At 43.3% G+C, this 16,113-nt stretch overlaps 1 protein-coding gene across 1 annotated transcript; it reads right to left on the bottom strand.

Annotated features, from left to right (window-relative positions):
* Positions 1-1,356: 1,356 nt before the first annotated feature.
* On the bottom strand, positions 1,357-13,640 carry Prp19 (pre-mRNA processing factor 19). The gene is made up of 3 exons (XM_050193880.3): positions 13,498-13,640; positions 7,690-8,492; positions 1,357-2,188 (listed from the first exon to the last, which is right to left on the bottom strand). The coding sequence occupies exons 2-3, from the start codon at positions 8,464-8,466 to the stop codon at positions 1,478-1,480; spliced, it is 1,488 nt and encodes a 495-aa protein (XP_050049837.1). The 5' UTR covers positions 8,467-8,492; positions 13,498-13,640; the 3' UTR covers positions 1,357-1,477.
* Positions 13,641-16,113: the final 2,473 nt, after the last annotated feature.

Below are 16,113 nucleotides of genomic sequence, written 5' to 3'. Positions count from 1 at the left end.
TCAAGCTTCTTTGTCAGTCTCCAAGTCTCTGCCCCATATGTCAGCACCAGTAAAATGCACCGATTGTATATTTACCTTTTCAATACCAGTCAGGAGCTCACGATGTTTGCCGTAGGCAATCCAACCCATTTTTATTCTTCTGTGAATTTCCTTCTCATGGTCAGGGTTCCCTGTGATTAGTTGACCTAGGTAAACATACTCCTTCACAGACTCTAGAGGCTGTCTTGCAATCTTGAACTCTTGTTCCCTTGCCAGGTTATTTATCATTATATTTGTCTTTTGCATATTAATCTTCAGCCCCACTCTTACACTCTCTCTGTTAAGGTTCTCAATCATTTGTTGTAACTCGTCTGCAGTGTTGCTGAATAGAACAGTGTCATTGGCAAACCGAAGGTTGCCGAGGTATTCGCCGTCGATCCTTACTCCTAAACCTTCCCAGTTTAATAGCTTGAATACTTCTTCCAAGCACGCAGTGAATAGCATTGGAGAGATTGTGTCTCCTTGTCTGACTCTTTATAGGTACCTTCCTACTTGTGTAGAATTAAGGTGGCTGTGGAATCTCTGTAGATATTTTCCAAGGTATTTACGTAAGCGGTCTGTACTCCTTGATTACACAATGCCTCTATGGCTGCTGGTATCTCTACTGAATCAAATGCTTTTTCGTAGTCTATGAAAGCCATATAGAGAGGCTTATTGTACTCATTGGATTTCTCGATAACCTGATTAATGACATGGCTGTGATCCATTGTACAGTATCCTTTCCTGAAGCTTGCCTGTTCCCTTGGTTGACTAAAGTCTAGTGTTGCTCTTATTCTATTGGAGATTGTTTTGGTAAATATTTTATATAATACTGGGAGTAAGCTAATGGGCCTATAATTTTTCAGTTCTTTACCGTCTTCCTTTTTGTGAATTAGTATAATGTTTGCATTCTTCCAGTTTTCTGGGATCCTTGCAGTCGATAGACACTTCGTATAGAGAGCCGCCAGTTTTTCTAGCATTATGTCTCCTCCATCTTTGATTAAATTGGCTTATTCCATCCTCTCCTGCCGCTTTTCCCCGTTTCATGCCTTGCAAGGCCCTTCTGACCTCATCTCTAGTTATAAGAGTTTCTGTAAACTGTTCATTGTTTTGAATAGAGTACTCCCGAGTCCTCTGGGTACTGTACAGGTCAGTATAGAATTCTTCCGCTGCTTTTACAAGTAACAAATTATTACACAAAAGCCATGCCAGCATAGCTAGAAATTCTGTTGCAAGGGCAACCAACAACGCAGACAAAAGACTTTGCTGGATGCATCATTTTTCAAAACTGCAACTATAAATGAGATGGGCTAACTATCACTAACAGTTACAAAGGCCTGATGCTTTAGAAGTAACTTTATTAGAATAAAATGTAAAGGGATGAAGTCTTCTGGACTTGGATGGCAAATGCTGCTTGTCTGGGAAAAAAATGACTGGCAGGGTGTCAGCCCTGTGCTTCCTATGATAACCCGTAAATCTTGAGGGTACGATCCATGGAGACCGAGGCCACGTTGCGGGCACGGTGAGTGAATCGCACACCTGTTGCCAAAGCTGTGTGGTCTGAAAATACCTTCAGTGTGTCCCACTGTTTGCAAAGGTAGAGACGGACATCTGTTCCTGCCACTGCCAGGTAGGTACCACTCTGGTCGAAGTACAAATCCCGCACTTCATAGCCGTCTTCCAGGACAATAGTTCTAAAGTTCTTCAGCTTACGCAAATCCCACAGCTTTACAGCAGCATCCCCTGCTGCTGTGGCCAGGTAATATCCGTTTTCTGAAAATGCCAGTGCTGTGATGGAGCCTGAGTGACCTGGGAAGTTTGCGACATTAGTGCGCTCTTTCAAATCCCAAATCTTGACTAAGGCATCTGATGTGCCTGTGCCTAAAATTAGACCATCAGGATGGAACTCGGCTGCTGTTAGGCCACAATTGTCAAGCACACGAGCCAGCACACGGCCAGTGTGAAGGTCAGAGAAAGCCCAATGCTGGTCAGTTGACGTTGACAGCAGGTAGTCACCGGTTGCGTGCAAGCTAAGCCCAGTTACTGGTCCCTCGTGAGCACGAATAATCTGAGTTGTCTGTGCAGACGGGATGTGCCAGACACGCACTGTGGTGTCTGGTGATGCTGTCACTGCTGTGTCTTCATCTGGGTGGAATACCACTGATGTCACCTGCACAAAATAAATGAAAAAGAAAGAAGAGCTTGCATGATACGTACTGCCTCTCAATAGTGCATTCCACTAAACAGATAACATTGTCTTGGGCCTAATGCACATATGTGTATCCAAAACCTCAAATTATGTTACAAGTTATACTTGGAATCATAGCCCAGCAGTTATCACTGCACTCTTGTACAGAGCATGCATGCCTGTCTGGTACATGCAAATGATAAAAAAAAAATGTAGGCAAACATTTTCAAATATGAATGAAATATCTGAATGCAGATTAGTTTTATACCACTGCTTATTCATTTTTTGACAAGGTGAAACATGACTGACATTAATGCTGGACTAGTAAGTAAGTAGATCATAAGCTTATTACTAACTCTCAATAACTTGGAAAATTCATTTGCACTGGCAAATAACCTTGACAAGAGGTGCCTTATTATAAGGCATCAAATTTTCTGAGAGGGCCATGAAAACTCATTTTTTAATGGAAAATTAAAAAAACTTGATCTGCTGCCATGAAAGTGCGAGCCGAATATTATTCCACTGCTTGCAACAGGGAACCCACAATCTCTTACAATAGATTGCCCTCTCTCCTGTAGTATTAAAAGCCCGTTCTCTTTTGCCACTGTCGATGACATAGGCAGAGAGAGAGCCCATAGATGCCAGCCACTGGACAATTGCTCATGACCATGAATTACTTAAGCACATCTCTCTAATCTTCTAGCAAATAGGAAAGTGGCAGTTAATGCATCCCACTTGTCCTGTCACCACTCCACTACAACTCTCGGGTGTCTTTGTCAAACACCAATCACGAAGGGTTACCATATGTGACGTAATCATGTAAAGGAAAAGAAAAGAGAAATAGGCAAAGCATTACTACAGGTGCCACCCCAGCTAAGTGAAAACACACTGTTAGGGGGGATGGGGAACGTAAACTACTCTTGTGCTCTTTTCGTCTATTGTTATTGATCTTTGCAAAATGTTACTTGGCAGTATACTTATTGAAACGCATTGCACTTATTCTAATGTGTTTCTAAGGTATGCAGAAAAATTATTACAGAGCCTCTTTAACCCCGAAAGCATTTAGCCATGCTTCAGCCATGACATGGCAAGCTTGTCCCCTGACAAGTCCTGGAGCACAGATAGCACAGCAAATGTAATGGCAAACGAGAGGGGCAAAAGTGGCACTAGCATGCAACCAAAACAAATTAGTGATGCCTATTCCCTTCCCAAAATACCAGCTGCCAACTTTGTGTGTGTGCACATGTGTTCAGCACTTTGTGCCATCTGTGTTTAAGACTCCTGCGGTACAGCATGTGTAACGAGCACTTCTGTTTTCGGTCAATATGAGGCATCTGGTAAGCAGGCTTCTTCAGATGACATTCATGGCATTCAGATCCATTCATGGCATGTTTAAGAGCAGGACTACTGTGGCACAAAAACAGAGTTGCATCAGCATTTTGAAATTTCATGGCCATTATTTCAAAAGCAGTGGAGAAAAAAAAAAAACTACACAGACTGTAATACACCATGAACTAAAACTGAAGTTTCAAATATACTCTAAAGGTCTAATAATGATACAGTGAACACAAGTTATAAAGGGTAATTATAAATATTTGATCATGGAGAATGAATATTGGTCCTATCTTCAAATGGCTGCTAACAACATGCAATAGTTTCTGCCCACATACTACGCTCAGTTTTCTTTCTATTTTAAAGGGACACTAAAGCGAAACAACAAATCAGTTTAGTCTAACAAAGCATCGTTTGAGAACACTGCAGGCAGTCATTTCAAAATAATAGGTTGTTAGACGAGAAAATTAAGGTCGAAGTATGAGTATTTGAAATTCGCGCCTAAACGCCAACGCCGGTACGTCAGTGTGACGTCAGGGCTTCCAAAGTATGTTTTCGCGTTTGGGTCGCGCTGGCTAAGTAAAGGTTCCCAAAACTTGCCATGTTGAATGCTTGGTTCCTTTAGAACACAATGTAGTCAATCTGTACCGCTATAGAATTAAGTAGGCCGTAGAAGATGCCATCAAAATCCATGACGTCACAGCGACCAGCTGCGGGAACTTCAAGGGGGCGTCGCCACCCATCTTTCGTTCTTGGGCTTTTTCTGGCTTACCAAGTGTTTTATCGTGGTAAGAGCGGTGTTTTTGGCATAGTAGAGAGGCAATTTATTGATACAAAAGAAATCATTTTTCTCTTTAGTGTCCCTTTAAAGAGTGGGAGAAAGGACGTATAGAAAGAGGCATGAAGGTTAACCATAGTTTCGGTATGCTACCCTGCACAGTGGGAAGGGGCATGTGGTAGCTGGCACACCCCATACTATGGCAATAACTGCACATGGAGTGTCAAACAAAAAAGCACACAGCAAATCACATTTTCCTACTTTTCTTTGTCAGCGCAGTTGATGACTTTGCTGTTGCCTTTGCAAAAATTCAATATACATCAATGACTTGTAAGCATCACACAATTGTTTTTCACCCATGAGAATAGATTGATTTGTGGTGTTTAATGACACAAGTGCCAGAAATGACCAAAGAGCACCAACCCATGAGAATGGAACCATGCTTACCAGTAATCTAGGGAACACTGGCACAAAAACTTATGCACTCTGCACAGGACTTGCTCTTATGACTGGCTAAAGCTGTGTAGATAGGTGCACCAGTTTGAGCTTTCCCATATAAGAAGACTTGCCATTAATGGTGATCACATGGATGTCTGAAGCATGCCGTTTCTAATAAGCTGTTTCTTTTATGTTGGAAAAGAGAATGCATTGTACTATACATTCGAGCTGCTGTTTAATTCGTCGGCCACTACCAAGTGGTGGCCTAGACAACTGCTAGTGGTATCGCTAGAAGCTAGGCAGTTCAAACGCCCAGTAAGTGTGGGGACTAGCAGACAGTGGTTTGTACGACTTAGCATGGTATGGTATCAAGGAGAGAGAAGTGTAGGAGAGGTTAATGTTAGGCGAGCTGAAGCAGTGTAAGCAGCTTTTACTAAACTGTTTCGCTTTGGTAGTAGATTAGAAGCCACTAACTATTCTGAGGGTAAGAAGTGACCTTTGTACAAAAAATATGTACAGGCACCATCAGACTAGACCAGAATGGGCCCCTCTCACCAGGCCCCACTGCAAATTTTGGCTACATAAAAAGCTATGTGGCAACATTTAGGAAGCTTATTATGAAAATAATTTTTCAAATTGATTCACTATTGGAGGAGACAAAAGAAATTGAGCTGTCCTGGTACCATCCCGCCAGGAGGCGAGTGTAAGTGTCAACGGAGACACTCTCCACCTTTGCCTCAACTAGAGTCCCACAAGCAGCATTGCTTCCCCGCCTTCTCCCATACCGGAGCCAAGGGATAGCGACACGTTGCAATGACGGGCACTACCTCTTTTTTTATTTTTATTTTTTTTATGTTCCTTTGCTTTGCTGCAAAGCGCGTTTCCAGTGCCAACGTTGAATGCTCCACATTGGATGACCAACCAAAGTCATATGGCATGGTCGGTGATGTGGCAAGCAGTGCATCATGCGTAGAGGCGTTTGTGCATGTGAGCTTGACTATCTTGCTTGAAGTGCGACTTCGTAGAGGAAGGGTGCACAGCCTTCTGTTTGAAATTTTGACCGCTTTAGCACCACATAGCAGTTCCATGCTTTGCTAACACAACGGCCACCATGTGATACGCGGTGCGCTTGTTTTGTTTGCGATGCTCAACCCTGGTCAGGGGCCCTTTAACAGACACAAGCTTTACAGAACAAGCATTGAATGCTTTGAAAGGAAGATGCATCCAGCTAGCACATTCAAGGCAGCCAACCCAGGAATCTCTAGCACCCCCCACAGAAGCAAAAAAGGCAATTAAGGCATGTTCAGGTTACGTATAACGGCGAGTACCTCGCACATCTATCCGTGGCTACCAATGACGAGTATTATGTGGAAGGGAAGGAACACGCTCAGTGAACAATCTTTTCTTGAAGGCATCTTTTCTTTTCTTGCCAGGTCACGCAGTCTAGCGAATGTGATTACCATATTTACTCGCATAATGATCGCACTTTTCTGTAAAAAAAATTGATGTAAATTCAGGGTTAAACTACGCGGGTTAAATTTCCTGCGGAAAGAAAAAACTTTTTTTTTTCATCCCACGTTTGCTACGAGATGACAACAGGTCAACAAATAGGCAGCTGCCGCTGTGTGTAGTGCGGGACACCAAAACAAAAATGGCAGCTGGCAGAGCAAGCCGAACGCGATTTCTTTTCTTCTCGTTAGTACATTACGTGCATTAAAACAGTTTCTTCCGTATCAGTAATGAATAATATTGTTAATATCGGCAAGTTCGTGACAATAATTATAACGTAGCCGTGTCCACTTTGAGGGGACAGAAACAGAGATGGGCGCGCTTAGCTGCCAGTGACATAGAAACACATGGCGGACATGCTGCAGAAACTGCGGCATTTGTCTTCACTGCTATCCTAATACGGCACGTCTCCGCTAAGGGTGGGTGCGAATATCTTAGCTGCGTTACAAGCATCGACGTATAAATAGGGTACACTTCTAACGTATCAGTGTAAATGTGGCCACTATCAATGCCGCTCACGATTTGTTGCGAGCCCACGAGTGTAGACGAGAAGAATCGAAAGGCGCCTTTTTTGTTGTTGTTGACCACAACCCTTATAAAGTCTACACATAATAAAGGCAAGTTCGGTTGTAGCTTTTTTTTGTCATGGAAGTGCAGAAAGTGATGAAAGGAATGAAATGGGGCATCTGCTCAAGAACGTTTGGTGCATGCAGACCGCTCGGTTTGTCTCGAAGAGTCGTTCGCGTAGCATTCTGCAGATGGTAAGCACAATCATTATTAGCTAGGCTTGGTAAACGACATATCGCTACAGCAAGTTTGGAGTGCGGCCATTACACGGGAAATTGAAAAAAATCAAATTTGATGACAAAATTCAGGGGTGCGATCATTACGCGAGTGCGATCATTATGCAAGTAAATACGGTATATCTTCGAGCTCGAGAATACTACCTCTATATTGTTGGTGCATCTGTGAAAATTGACAGCTCACCTCAACAACTGCCACAATTAACAGAACATCACAGAACACCAGGACTATAAAAGATTAATTTTGTAGCAGGAAATCTAAGCAGACCTTTAAAAGTGCAGGCTCTACCTATGCACACAATGAAACAATATAGAACTACACAACTTAGACACTAGAAAATTTTTGCCCTGCTCCTGCATTTTGTGCCTCTCAAAGTTTAGCGGTAGAATGTTCTAGGTTGTTTTGCACAGCACTTTGATCCTGCAGTCACTATTGGTGAACAAATACTAAATCTCTGTCAGTAGTGCACATTATCAAACAACCTTTTCTTCCAAGAAATGCAGAAGTCATCAGAAGCAGCACACACTGTCTTATGAAATTAATGCACCTAATATCTTCCAGGCAAAGCAGCAGCTTGCAAGGATAAGAAACAATAAGCAACACTATGTGCAAACTAGCTTACCTTCTTTGTGTGACCTTTCAGGACAGCTACCACTTGTTCAGTGTCCTTATTGAAGACAGCTGCATTTCGGTCACTGCCACCTGTGAGGATACGGTCAGTTGGGCTCACATCTAAGGCTAGGATGCCCGGCAGGCCAGCACTATGCAGGCCTGGGTGTGAACCCAACGTTTGGTAGGCCCGAAGCTCTTCAGGCTTGGCTAAGTCTTCAGGAATGGCCTTGCCACGTTTCTTTCGCTGTGCTGTGAGCAAAGCAGCCTTCTCTTGCAGACGGCGCACCACCTCGGCAGTCATGCCACCAGCCTCCTCAGTCGTCTCCATAGCCACAGCTTCCACGGCAGCTCCTGCAGCAGCACCACCACCTGCAGCTTGGGGTTTGAGTGTGGCCAAGGCCTCTCGGGCAGCTGTCACTTCCTTAGTGAGACGGGCGATGACACGGCAGGCAGCATCATGCTGGTACAGTGTGTGTGAAAGCTCCTGGCGTGCTGTCTGCAATTGCTGCCGCAAGGAAAAACTGTGCAACATCACAGCATCCCACTCATCCTGCAAAGCCTTTAGCAAGGCAGGCACACTCGTAGCAGAGGGTGGCCGTGGCTTGGCTATTGGAGCAACCTTCAGATCAATAAGCATATCTTCTGTCAGTGGCTGGCCATTGATAGGGTCTGTGCCATGTTCCCGGACATACTTTGCAATGAGACGGCGTTCGAACACATTTCCAGACGCTGGGGACACCACCGGTTGCTCTGGCGTCTCATTGCTCAATGCGCAGCAGAATGACATTGCTGCTGCCACCAGGTCTTGTCAGCCTGAAAAGGACAATAAAGCCTATTCAAACTGCCAAAATTACTTTTACGTGTTTTCAGTGAAGCTTTTCTTGGCCATAAACCTTGAACAGAAGATATTAATGCACAACACAATTCTATAACCACAATGACACTTCACCTTCCTATAGCAAGAGGACCACATCATGGCATACACTGCTGGCACACGCTTCTGTTCAAGTATTTTGCACGTTCTGATGCTGCAGAAGTTAGTGACCACCATCAAAATGTGGCCACTGCAGCCAGGAATCAAACCGACGACCTCACACTCAGTAGCAGAATTTTTCCTTTCACAGATGCCACTTCACGAGCCAATACATGAGAAGCATTTACGTGTGCCTGGAACTGAGAACATTACCACTGATGTAATTATAAATTTAAAAATAAACACACATCTGTCACAATGAAACTGGGCCCTCTCGACTCCGATACTTAGCCAAAAGAAATGCACTCATGTAATGCCACCATTCATACAACCTTTATGCACCGCGAGGTTTACGCACATGCTGGATGCTGATTGCAATGTCAAGTACAAGTGCAGTGGTGGAACAAGGGGCAGTGTGAAACACATCGTAAGTGAAGCAAATGACATAAAAATAATGTGGAAGCAAGTGTGAAGGCAGTTGGAATGATGAAAGCAAATCTCAAGCATAACAAAAGCAATCCAAATGTTGCTTAGAATGCAAACAAGACAGCAGCGGGAAATTATTATTTAATGAGCCAAAAGTACCCTTTATATTTGCCATGTCAGAATATGCTAAGCCAACAAATGTCTACAATATATCGCCACACCTGTCTACAGTCACAAGGCTACACAGAATACTTATATTCAACAATGCTTAATCTGGTTTGTTATCCTAAACTATGTCCCAGAAGGCTCCTACATGTGTCTACACTTCTCTCAAGTAGAATTATTCTGCACTTTTTAGATAATACTGTGATGCTGAAGGGCAGTTTACTGCCAGTTCCTTGCAATCAGTGTACTTCATTACAAAGCAAATGGCCCAAATTGTGCACAGAGAAGCATCACTGTGCACATTTCCATTCATGGTAGCATCCAATCCAGACTACTGAAGCAATGGTGCTGCCACCCTTAGGCTAATAACGTGACAAATAGAAACAATAGTCACAGGCTTTGCCGCATGGCAACACCCTCCCTGAAGCCCTATGAAAGTTTCAAGAACCTTGAGGCTGTTGAATCAATAGCTATTACCCGTGTGACATTGGTGTTAAATAAAGTGTAAATATAGCCACGTTCCAACAAAATAAAGGAATTGAAGGGAGAGAAAGTCAATAAGCAAAAAAAAAAATGCAGATAAAGAGCAAACCAGAATCCAAGCCGTGTGTAATGTTCGCAGCGTCCTTGGGAGCAAGACATTACAGTGGCCCGAATATGGCTAGAACGAATTAGACAAATAGATGAAAATGGTTCAAGAAAGGATGGATTCAAAGCATACATCAGTGGCGATGAAAACAGAACATTTGACAACATCTGTGAGAGGCAATCATCAACCCGTGTGGAAGACTGCTGTGACTATATAACCAAACACAGAATCACGCATTCAAAAGATTCACTGTACAAAAGCATACTGTCATTAGGATGAGGCTACTATGTCACAGCACACAAATCAGTGAACAAAGGCTACTTTTTTTGCCACATTTGCTGACAGCAGCACCAACTATATACCAAAACAACAGGCTACCTGTACTTGATACTGCTCTACAATTGTAACTGCTCAAACAGTGCATACGCAGAACAAGTGGCAAAATTGTTTCCTTCAATACACTGCAGCACTAAAACATGAAGTGATGGAGATAAAAAAGGTCAATAGCGGTGCTGCCAGCACAAAGGTAAGGAGGTAAGAAAAGCATGTTAGTACTGTTCACGACAGTACGTAAGGTAATACAGCATTACAATGACAGCAGCCACATGTGCCTAGCTCATGGAAAAGACTAGAGAAATGGAAACATTAACATGCACAGCACAAACGACAAACTGAACAAATGAACAAAGAATACAAGAAAAAAAGAAAGAAAAACATGGTAAAAATTTAGGATAAGAGGAGGATCAAATGCAGAGTGAAACAGTTACTTAAGGGACACTAAAGAGAAAAATGATTTCTTCTGTATTTGCAGATTACTCTTCCACAATACCAAAAACACCACTCTTACCACGAGAAGCCGCTTGGCAAGCCAGAAAAAGGCCAAAAATGAAAGACTGGTGGTGACACCTCCTTGTAGTTCCTGCACCAGCTCGCCATGATGCCACAGATTTTGATGCCTTCTTCTAAGGCCCAGTCAATTCTTTAGCTGTAACGTTAGACTAAACTATGTTCCAAAGATTGAACACAAGTTTCGGTACTGTTACTCAGCCAAGACGGCCCAAATACATGAAAATACTTTGAAATCCATGACGTCACACACACACCGGCATCAGGGTCTCGGTGCAAAATCCAAGAACTGAAACTGACCTTCATTTTCCCTTTTAATAATCAACCTAACATTTCAAAATTAATGTCGGCAGAGTTTCCAAAGAATTCTTTATCAGTCTAAACTGATGTAATGTTTTGCTTTAGTGTCCGTTTAATGCAAAGCACTTCAGCATTACAGGTCAAATGCTAAGTTACAAGTTAATGCAAAGCACTACAGGTCACAAAAAGATGGATACTCAATGGGTAAACTCAATGAGTAATCAATGAGTAAACAGGGGAAGCCTCAGCTCTGGACTGAGGCTTCTCTTGTTCGCTATGAAACTTTGGTTTGGGCTAGTTGGTTAATTCTTTAAGTATAGACTGGGCAGCACAAAAAATATGGAGTTATGTAAACAGGAAGGGTGCCCGTCTTGTTTGGACCCTTTGCATTTTACCACGCTGCTTCATCTATTCTTGTTTGCTCTCTCTATGTGAAAAGATTGTGGAACTATCACAGAAGAATGTTTATATCATGAGAAGCCAACAAACAAGACACCAAGGAAAACATAGGGTAAATTACCTGTGCTTACTAATTAATTAAAGAAATGATAAATTAATGGCACTGAAAGTGGAGGAAAACACAACTTGCTGTAGGAGGGGAACGATCCCACGTCTTCGCATTATGCGTGCAATGCTCTAACCAATGTTTAGTTACCCAAGGCCAAAAGCAATCGGTATAGCAATGCTCCCTACATTTCTTAAGAGAAAAATTATTTCTTGAGCCTAGTTTTCAAATTTAACATGACAAAATCGCTACAAAACAAATGTGGCTGCTTTGTGCAAGCAAAATCTTTCTAATGGTTAACTATGTTAACTATAAATTTAATGTTGCAACCAGTCCATGTGCCTTACTTATTTTAATATCTGCGACAGGATAACTATTCCAATCTCTTTTTATTCCAAAGCCGTCATTAGCCCTCTGTGATAGGTCAAAATGGCTCGGCTCCCGCTCATATAGTGGCTGCCCTACCCATACGGTGGACGCGAGCCATTTTGACCTAACATGGATGGCTAATGGCAGATTTTGAATAAAACGGATTGCAATAGTGTTACGTTATCCCGGCCCTGCATATTACATTGCTATTTTCATGACACCAGTTCTCTGGTTAATGTGATACACATGACCAATGCATTAAGTGAAATACGTCAAACTTATTGGCTAAAAGTACTCATTTAGCAAATGAGCATATAAAATTTAGAAACAAAGGGCTGTCTGGCTTCCCATCTGTATGATGTGCTTGCATGAGTGTCAAGTCAGAAAAGGTAACACTGCAATATCGGATCACAGAATTGTCAGCAGGAAGGTTTTAAAGTTGCTTAATCATCTACTACAACATAATGCTCTAGCATAGGATATGTACCAAGCAATGCAAATGGAGGAACTTGTTCTGGTGACTGAGTCAATGTAACAAAAATAATTCGGTCGAAATGCCTGTGGCATAATCAACATCAACCTGCATTATGTAGTACACAAAGTCATAACTCACCTTCAAAACATAACCTTTTTTTTATGCATTTAACAAATATATAAATCTGCTACCCAAAAAATCCACACAGGTCACACCATGCCTGAGCTTACCAGTGCAAATCAAGGTGTACTTGCAGTATCTAGTAGGCAAAACCTTTAATCTTTACATTCAGGGAAAGCACAGCTTCGCCTGCAATATTTGCTATGAACAAACGTTTACAGAGTACGTTGGTTTGATATGTAGCTTAACATGTCGGCAAACATTTGATTTTTTATTTTATTTTGCCACGAGACCACCTGGTGGCGAAGAAAACTATGATGCATTCTTCGCCACCTAAAGCGTTATAATAATTAATAGGCCTCCAACATGAGATTGGTTTTGACTAGGCCCCGATACGAAGCTCTTTCAATTTTTCCCGAGGGCAGGTAAACATTGCACTTCCATAACCACCCTGAGCCAATCCCTGCTTGAGAAACACACCTTCGCTCCGGCACTATTTAGTAGATTACGAGAGCGCCTTCTCAATAACTTTCTGGGAATCGAAACTGTAAAAAAATATAAATAAATAAAAACCGGGCCCAAGAAGCTTTCCTTCGTTTCGCTTCACTATCCTCTATAGCAGTGCATTTACTGCATTACGGCTTTTTGCCGCACTACTGCTGTACACGAAAGTCAAACTCAATCAAGCAGCGTATACGCGGAATGAAGTTTTACACACGTCGCACTTTGCTCAAGTGGTTGTTCACGTAGCACGAAAACTAGCAGGCGCATTTGTAAGTACGTCTGCCTACACAAGACATCGCTGGAGTTCATAAACACTGCAAATGTTGTAACCACGCTGACAACACTTGCAATGACTACCAGGTTATTTACTAATGTACTGTCATAAACTAGAACTCTTCAATGTAACGTCTTCGACCACATTTTAAAACAGACTTGTCCCGCGCGCATAGTTGTGGTTAGGCTTAGCGCGTCGTGTTTCTGCCTTACTGGTTTGCACTAACTACACGTTCATTGAACTCATCACACATACCCTGTACCGGCTCTCACCTGTTTAAACTTAGAAGCGCAGCTATCTTCTCCAAAGACGCGCAATGTTTTCCCTCAATGGCACCAAAAATTAATCGCTCCGGTTCCTCAGTCAAGATACGCCGCTCGCCGCTTCTCGCATGGGGGTTTGTTCGCTCAATGTTGCCATAATAACAAAAAGTTTCGTCTATTCCGCAATAAAGGGCAACAGAATCAACGGTTAGGTTCTTTCCTAGAAAAAGAATATACATTACGTTTATTATTTGTTTTCTCAAAATTATTTTTAAAAATACCAAGGGGTGAAATACATTTTCATTACTCCTTTGCACATTTACACACGCTAAGAGATGTTTGAACCATCGTCATCTGACTTGATGCGTTTCCTTTCTTTAACGCTGCGTGCCCGGTACTTTCCAGTAACGAACGGCATGCGCCTTATCAGCAGGATAGCATTCCCGACAGGAAAGTAGCGGGCGCGGCGTTTTCAAGAAAGGAAACGCATCAAGGCAGATGACGATTATCGTTGTGTGGCAGAAGGGGCAATCCAAAGGGTGTAACTTTGCCTACACACTCTAAAAACAGTTGCACCCTTTGGGGTGTATATTTGTCCCACAACGACAATCGTCATCTGTCTTGCCCCCGTTTCCTTTCTTTAACGCTGCGAGCCCGGTACTTCCCAGTCACGAACGGCATGGCGCGTTATCAGTGTGACGCAGCATTCTCGACAGGAAAGTAGCGAGCGCCGAGTTTTCAAGAAAGGAAACGCAAGCAATGCAGATGACGATTATCGTTGTGGGACAAATATACACCCCAAAAGGTGCAAACTGTTTTTAGAGTGCATTTTACACTCTTAGGCAAAGTTACACCCTTTGGCTTGCCCCTTCTGCCACACAACAATAATCGTTATCTGCCTTGATGCGTTTCCTTTCTTTAACGCTGCGAGCCCGGTACTTTCCAGAAACGAACGGCACGCCCGTTATCAGCATAGAACAGTTTACACCCTTTGGATTGCCCCTTCTGATAACGCGCGTGCCGTTCGTTACTGGAAAGTTCCGGGCTCGCAGCGTTAAAGAAAGGAAACGCATCGAGGCAGATAATTATTGTTGTGTGGCAGAAGGGGCAAGCCAAAGGGTGTAACTTTGCCTAAGAGTGTAAAAAAAGTTTACACTCTTTGGGGTATATATATGACACACAACGATAATCGTCATCTGCCTTGATACGTTTCCTTTCTTGAAAACGCCGCGCCCGCTACTTTCCTGTCAGGAATGCTACGTCATGCTGATAAAGCGCACGCCGTTCGTTACTGGAAATTACCGGGCTCGCAGCGTTAGGCAGATTACACTCTAAAGAGTTTACACCCTTTGGAGTGCCCCTTCTGCCACACAACGATAATCGTCATCTGCCTTGATGCGAATCCTTTCTTTAACGCTGCGAGCCCGGTACTTTCCAGTAACGAACGGCATGCGCGTTATCAGCATGATAGCATTCCCGAAAGGAAAGTAGCGGGCGCGGCGTTTTCAAGAAAGGAAACGCATCAAGGCAGATGACGATTATCGTTGTGTGGCAGAAGGGGCACTGCAAGGGGTGTAAACTGTTCTTACACTCTTAAAACGGTTGCACCCTTTGGGGTGTGTATTTGTCCCACAACAATAATCGTCATCTGGCTGGCTTGCGTTTCCTTTCCTGAAAACTCGATCGGCGCTCGCTACTTTCCTGTCGAGAATGCTGCGTCACACTGATAACGCGCATGCCGTTCGTGACTGGGAAGCACCGGGCTCGCAGCGTTAAAGGAAGGAAACGCGGGCAAAACAGATGACTATTATTGTTGTGGGACAAGATAAACCCCAAAGGGCGTAAATTTTTCTAAGAGTGTACACTCTTAGGCAAAGTTACACCCTTTGGCTTGCCCCTTCTGCCACACAACAATAATCGTTATCTGCCTTGATGCGTTTCCTTTCTTTAACGCTGCGAGCCCGGTACTTTCCAGTAACGAACGGCACGCGCGTTATCAGCATAGAACAGTTTACACCCTTTGGAGTGCCCCGTCTGATAACGCGCGTGCCGTTCGTTACTGGAAAGTTCCGGGCTCGCAGCGTTAAAGAAAGGAAACGCATCAAGGCAGATAACGATTATTGTTGTGTGGCGAAGGGGCAAGCCAAAGGGTGTAACTTTGCCTAAGAGTGTAGAGTGCACTCTATAGCACTCTTAGAAATATTTACACCCTTTGGGGCTTATCTTGTCCCACAACAATAATCGTCATCTGTCTTGCCCGAGTTTCCTTTCTTGAAAGCTCGGCGCTCGCTACTTTCCTTTCGAGAAGCTGCGTCACACTGATAACGCGCATGCGGTTCGTGACTGGGAAGTACCGGGCTCGCAGCGTTAAAGAAAGGAAACGCGGGCAAGACAGATGACGATTATTGTTGTGGGACAAGATACGCCCCAAAGGGCATAAATATTTCTACACTCTTAAAACGGTTGCACCCTTTGGGGTGTATATTTGTCCCACAACGATAATCGTCATCTGCCTAGCTTGCGTTTCCTTTCTTGAAAACTCGGCGCTCGCTACTTTCCTGTCGAGAATGCTGCGTCATACTGATAACGCGCGTGCCGTTCGTGACTGGGAAGTACCGGGCTCGC

This window comes from Dermacentor andersoni, chromosome 1 (assembly GCF_023375885.2).
Source record: "Dermacentor andersoni chromosome 1, qqDerAnde1_hic_scaffold, whole genome shotgun sequence".
In the NCBI taxonomy this organism is placed as follows: domain Eukaryota; kingdom Metazoa; phylum Arthropoda; class Arachnida; order Ixodida; family Ixodidae; genus Dermacentor; species Dermacentor andersoni.
This window is presented reverse-complemented; position numbering and strand designations above follow the sequence as displayed.

Coding starts and splice junctions, on each gene's coding strand:
- Prp19 (XM_050193880.3), bottom strand. CDS start 8,466: ATGTCATTCTGCTGCGCATTGAGCAATGAGACGCCAGAGCAACCGGTG. Junction 2,189..7,689: donor TGAAAGGTCACACAAAGAAG/GTAAGCTAGTTT, acceptor TATTTTGTGCAG/GTGACATCAGTGGTATTCCA.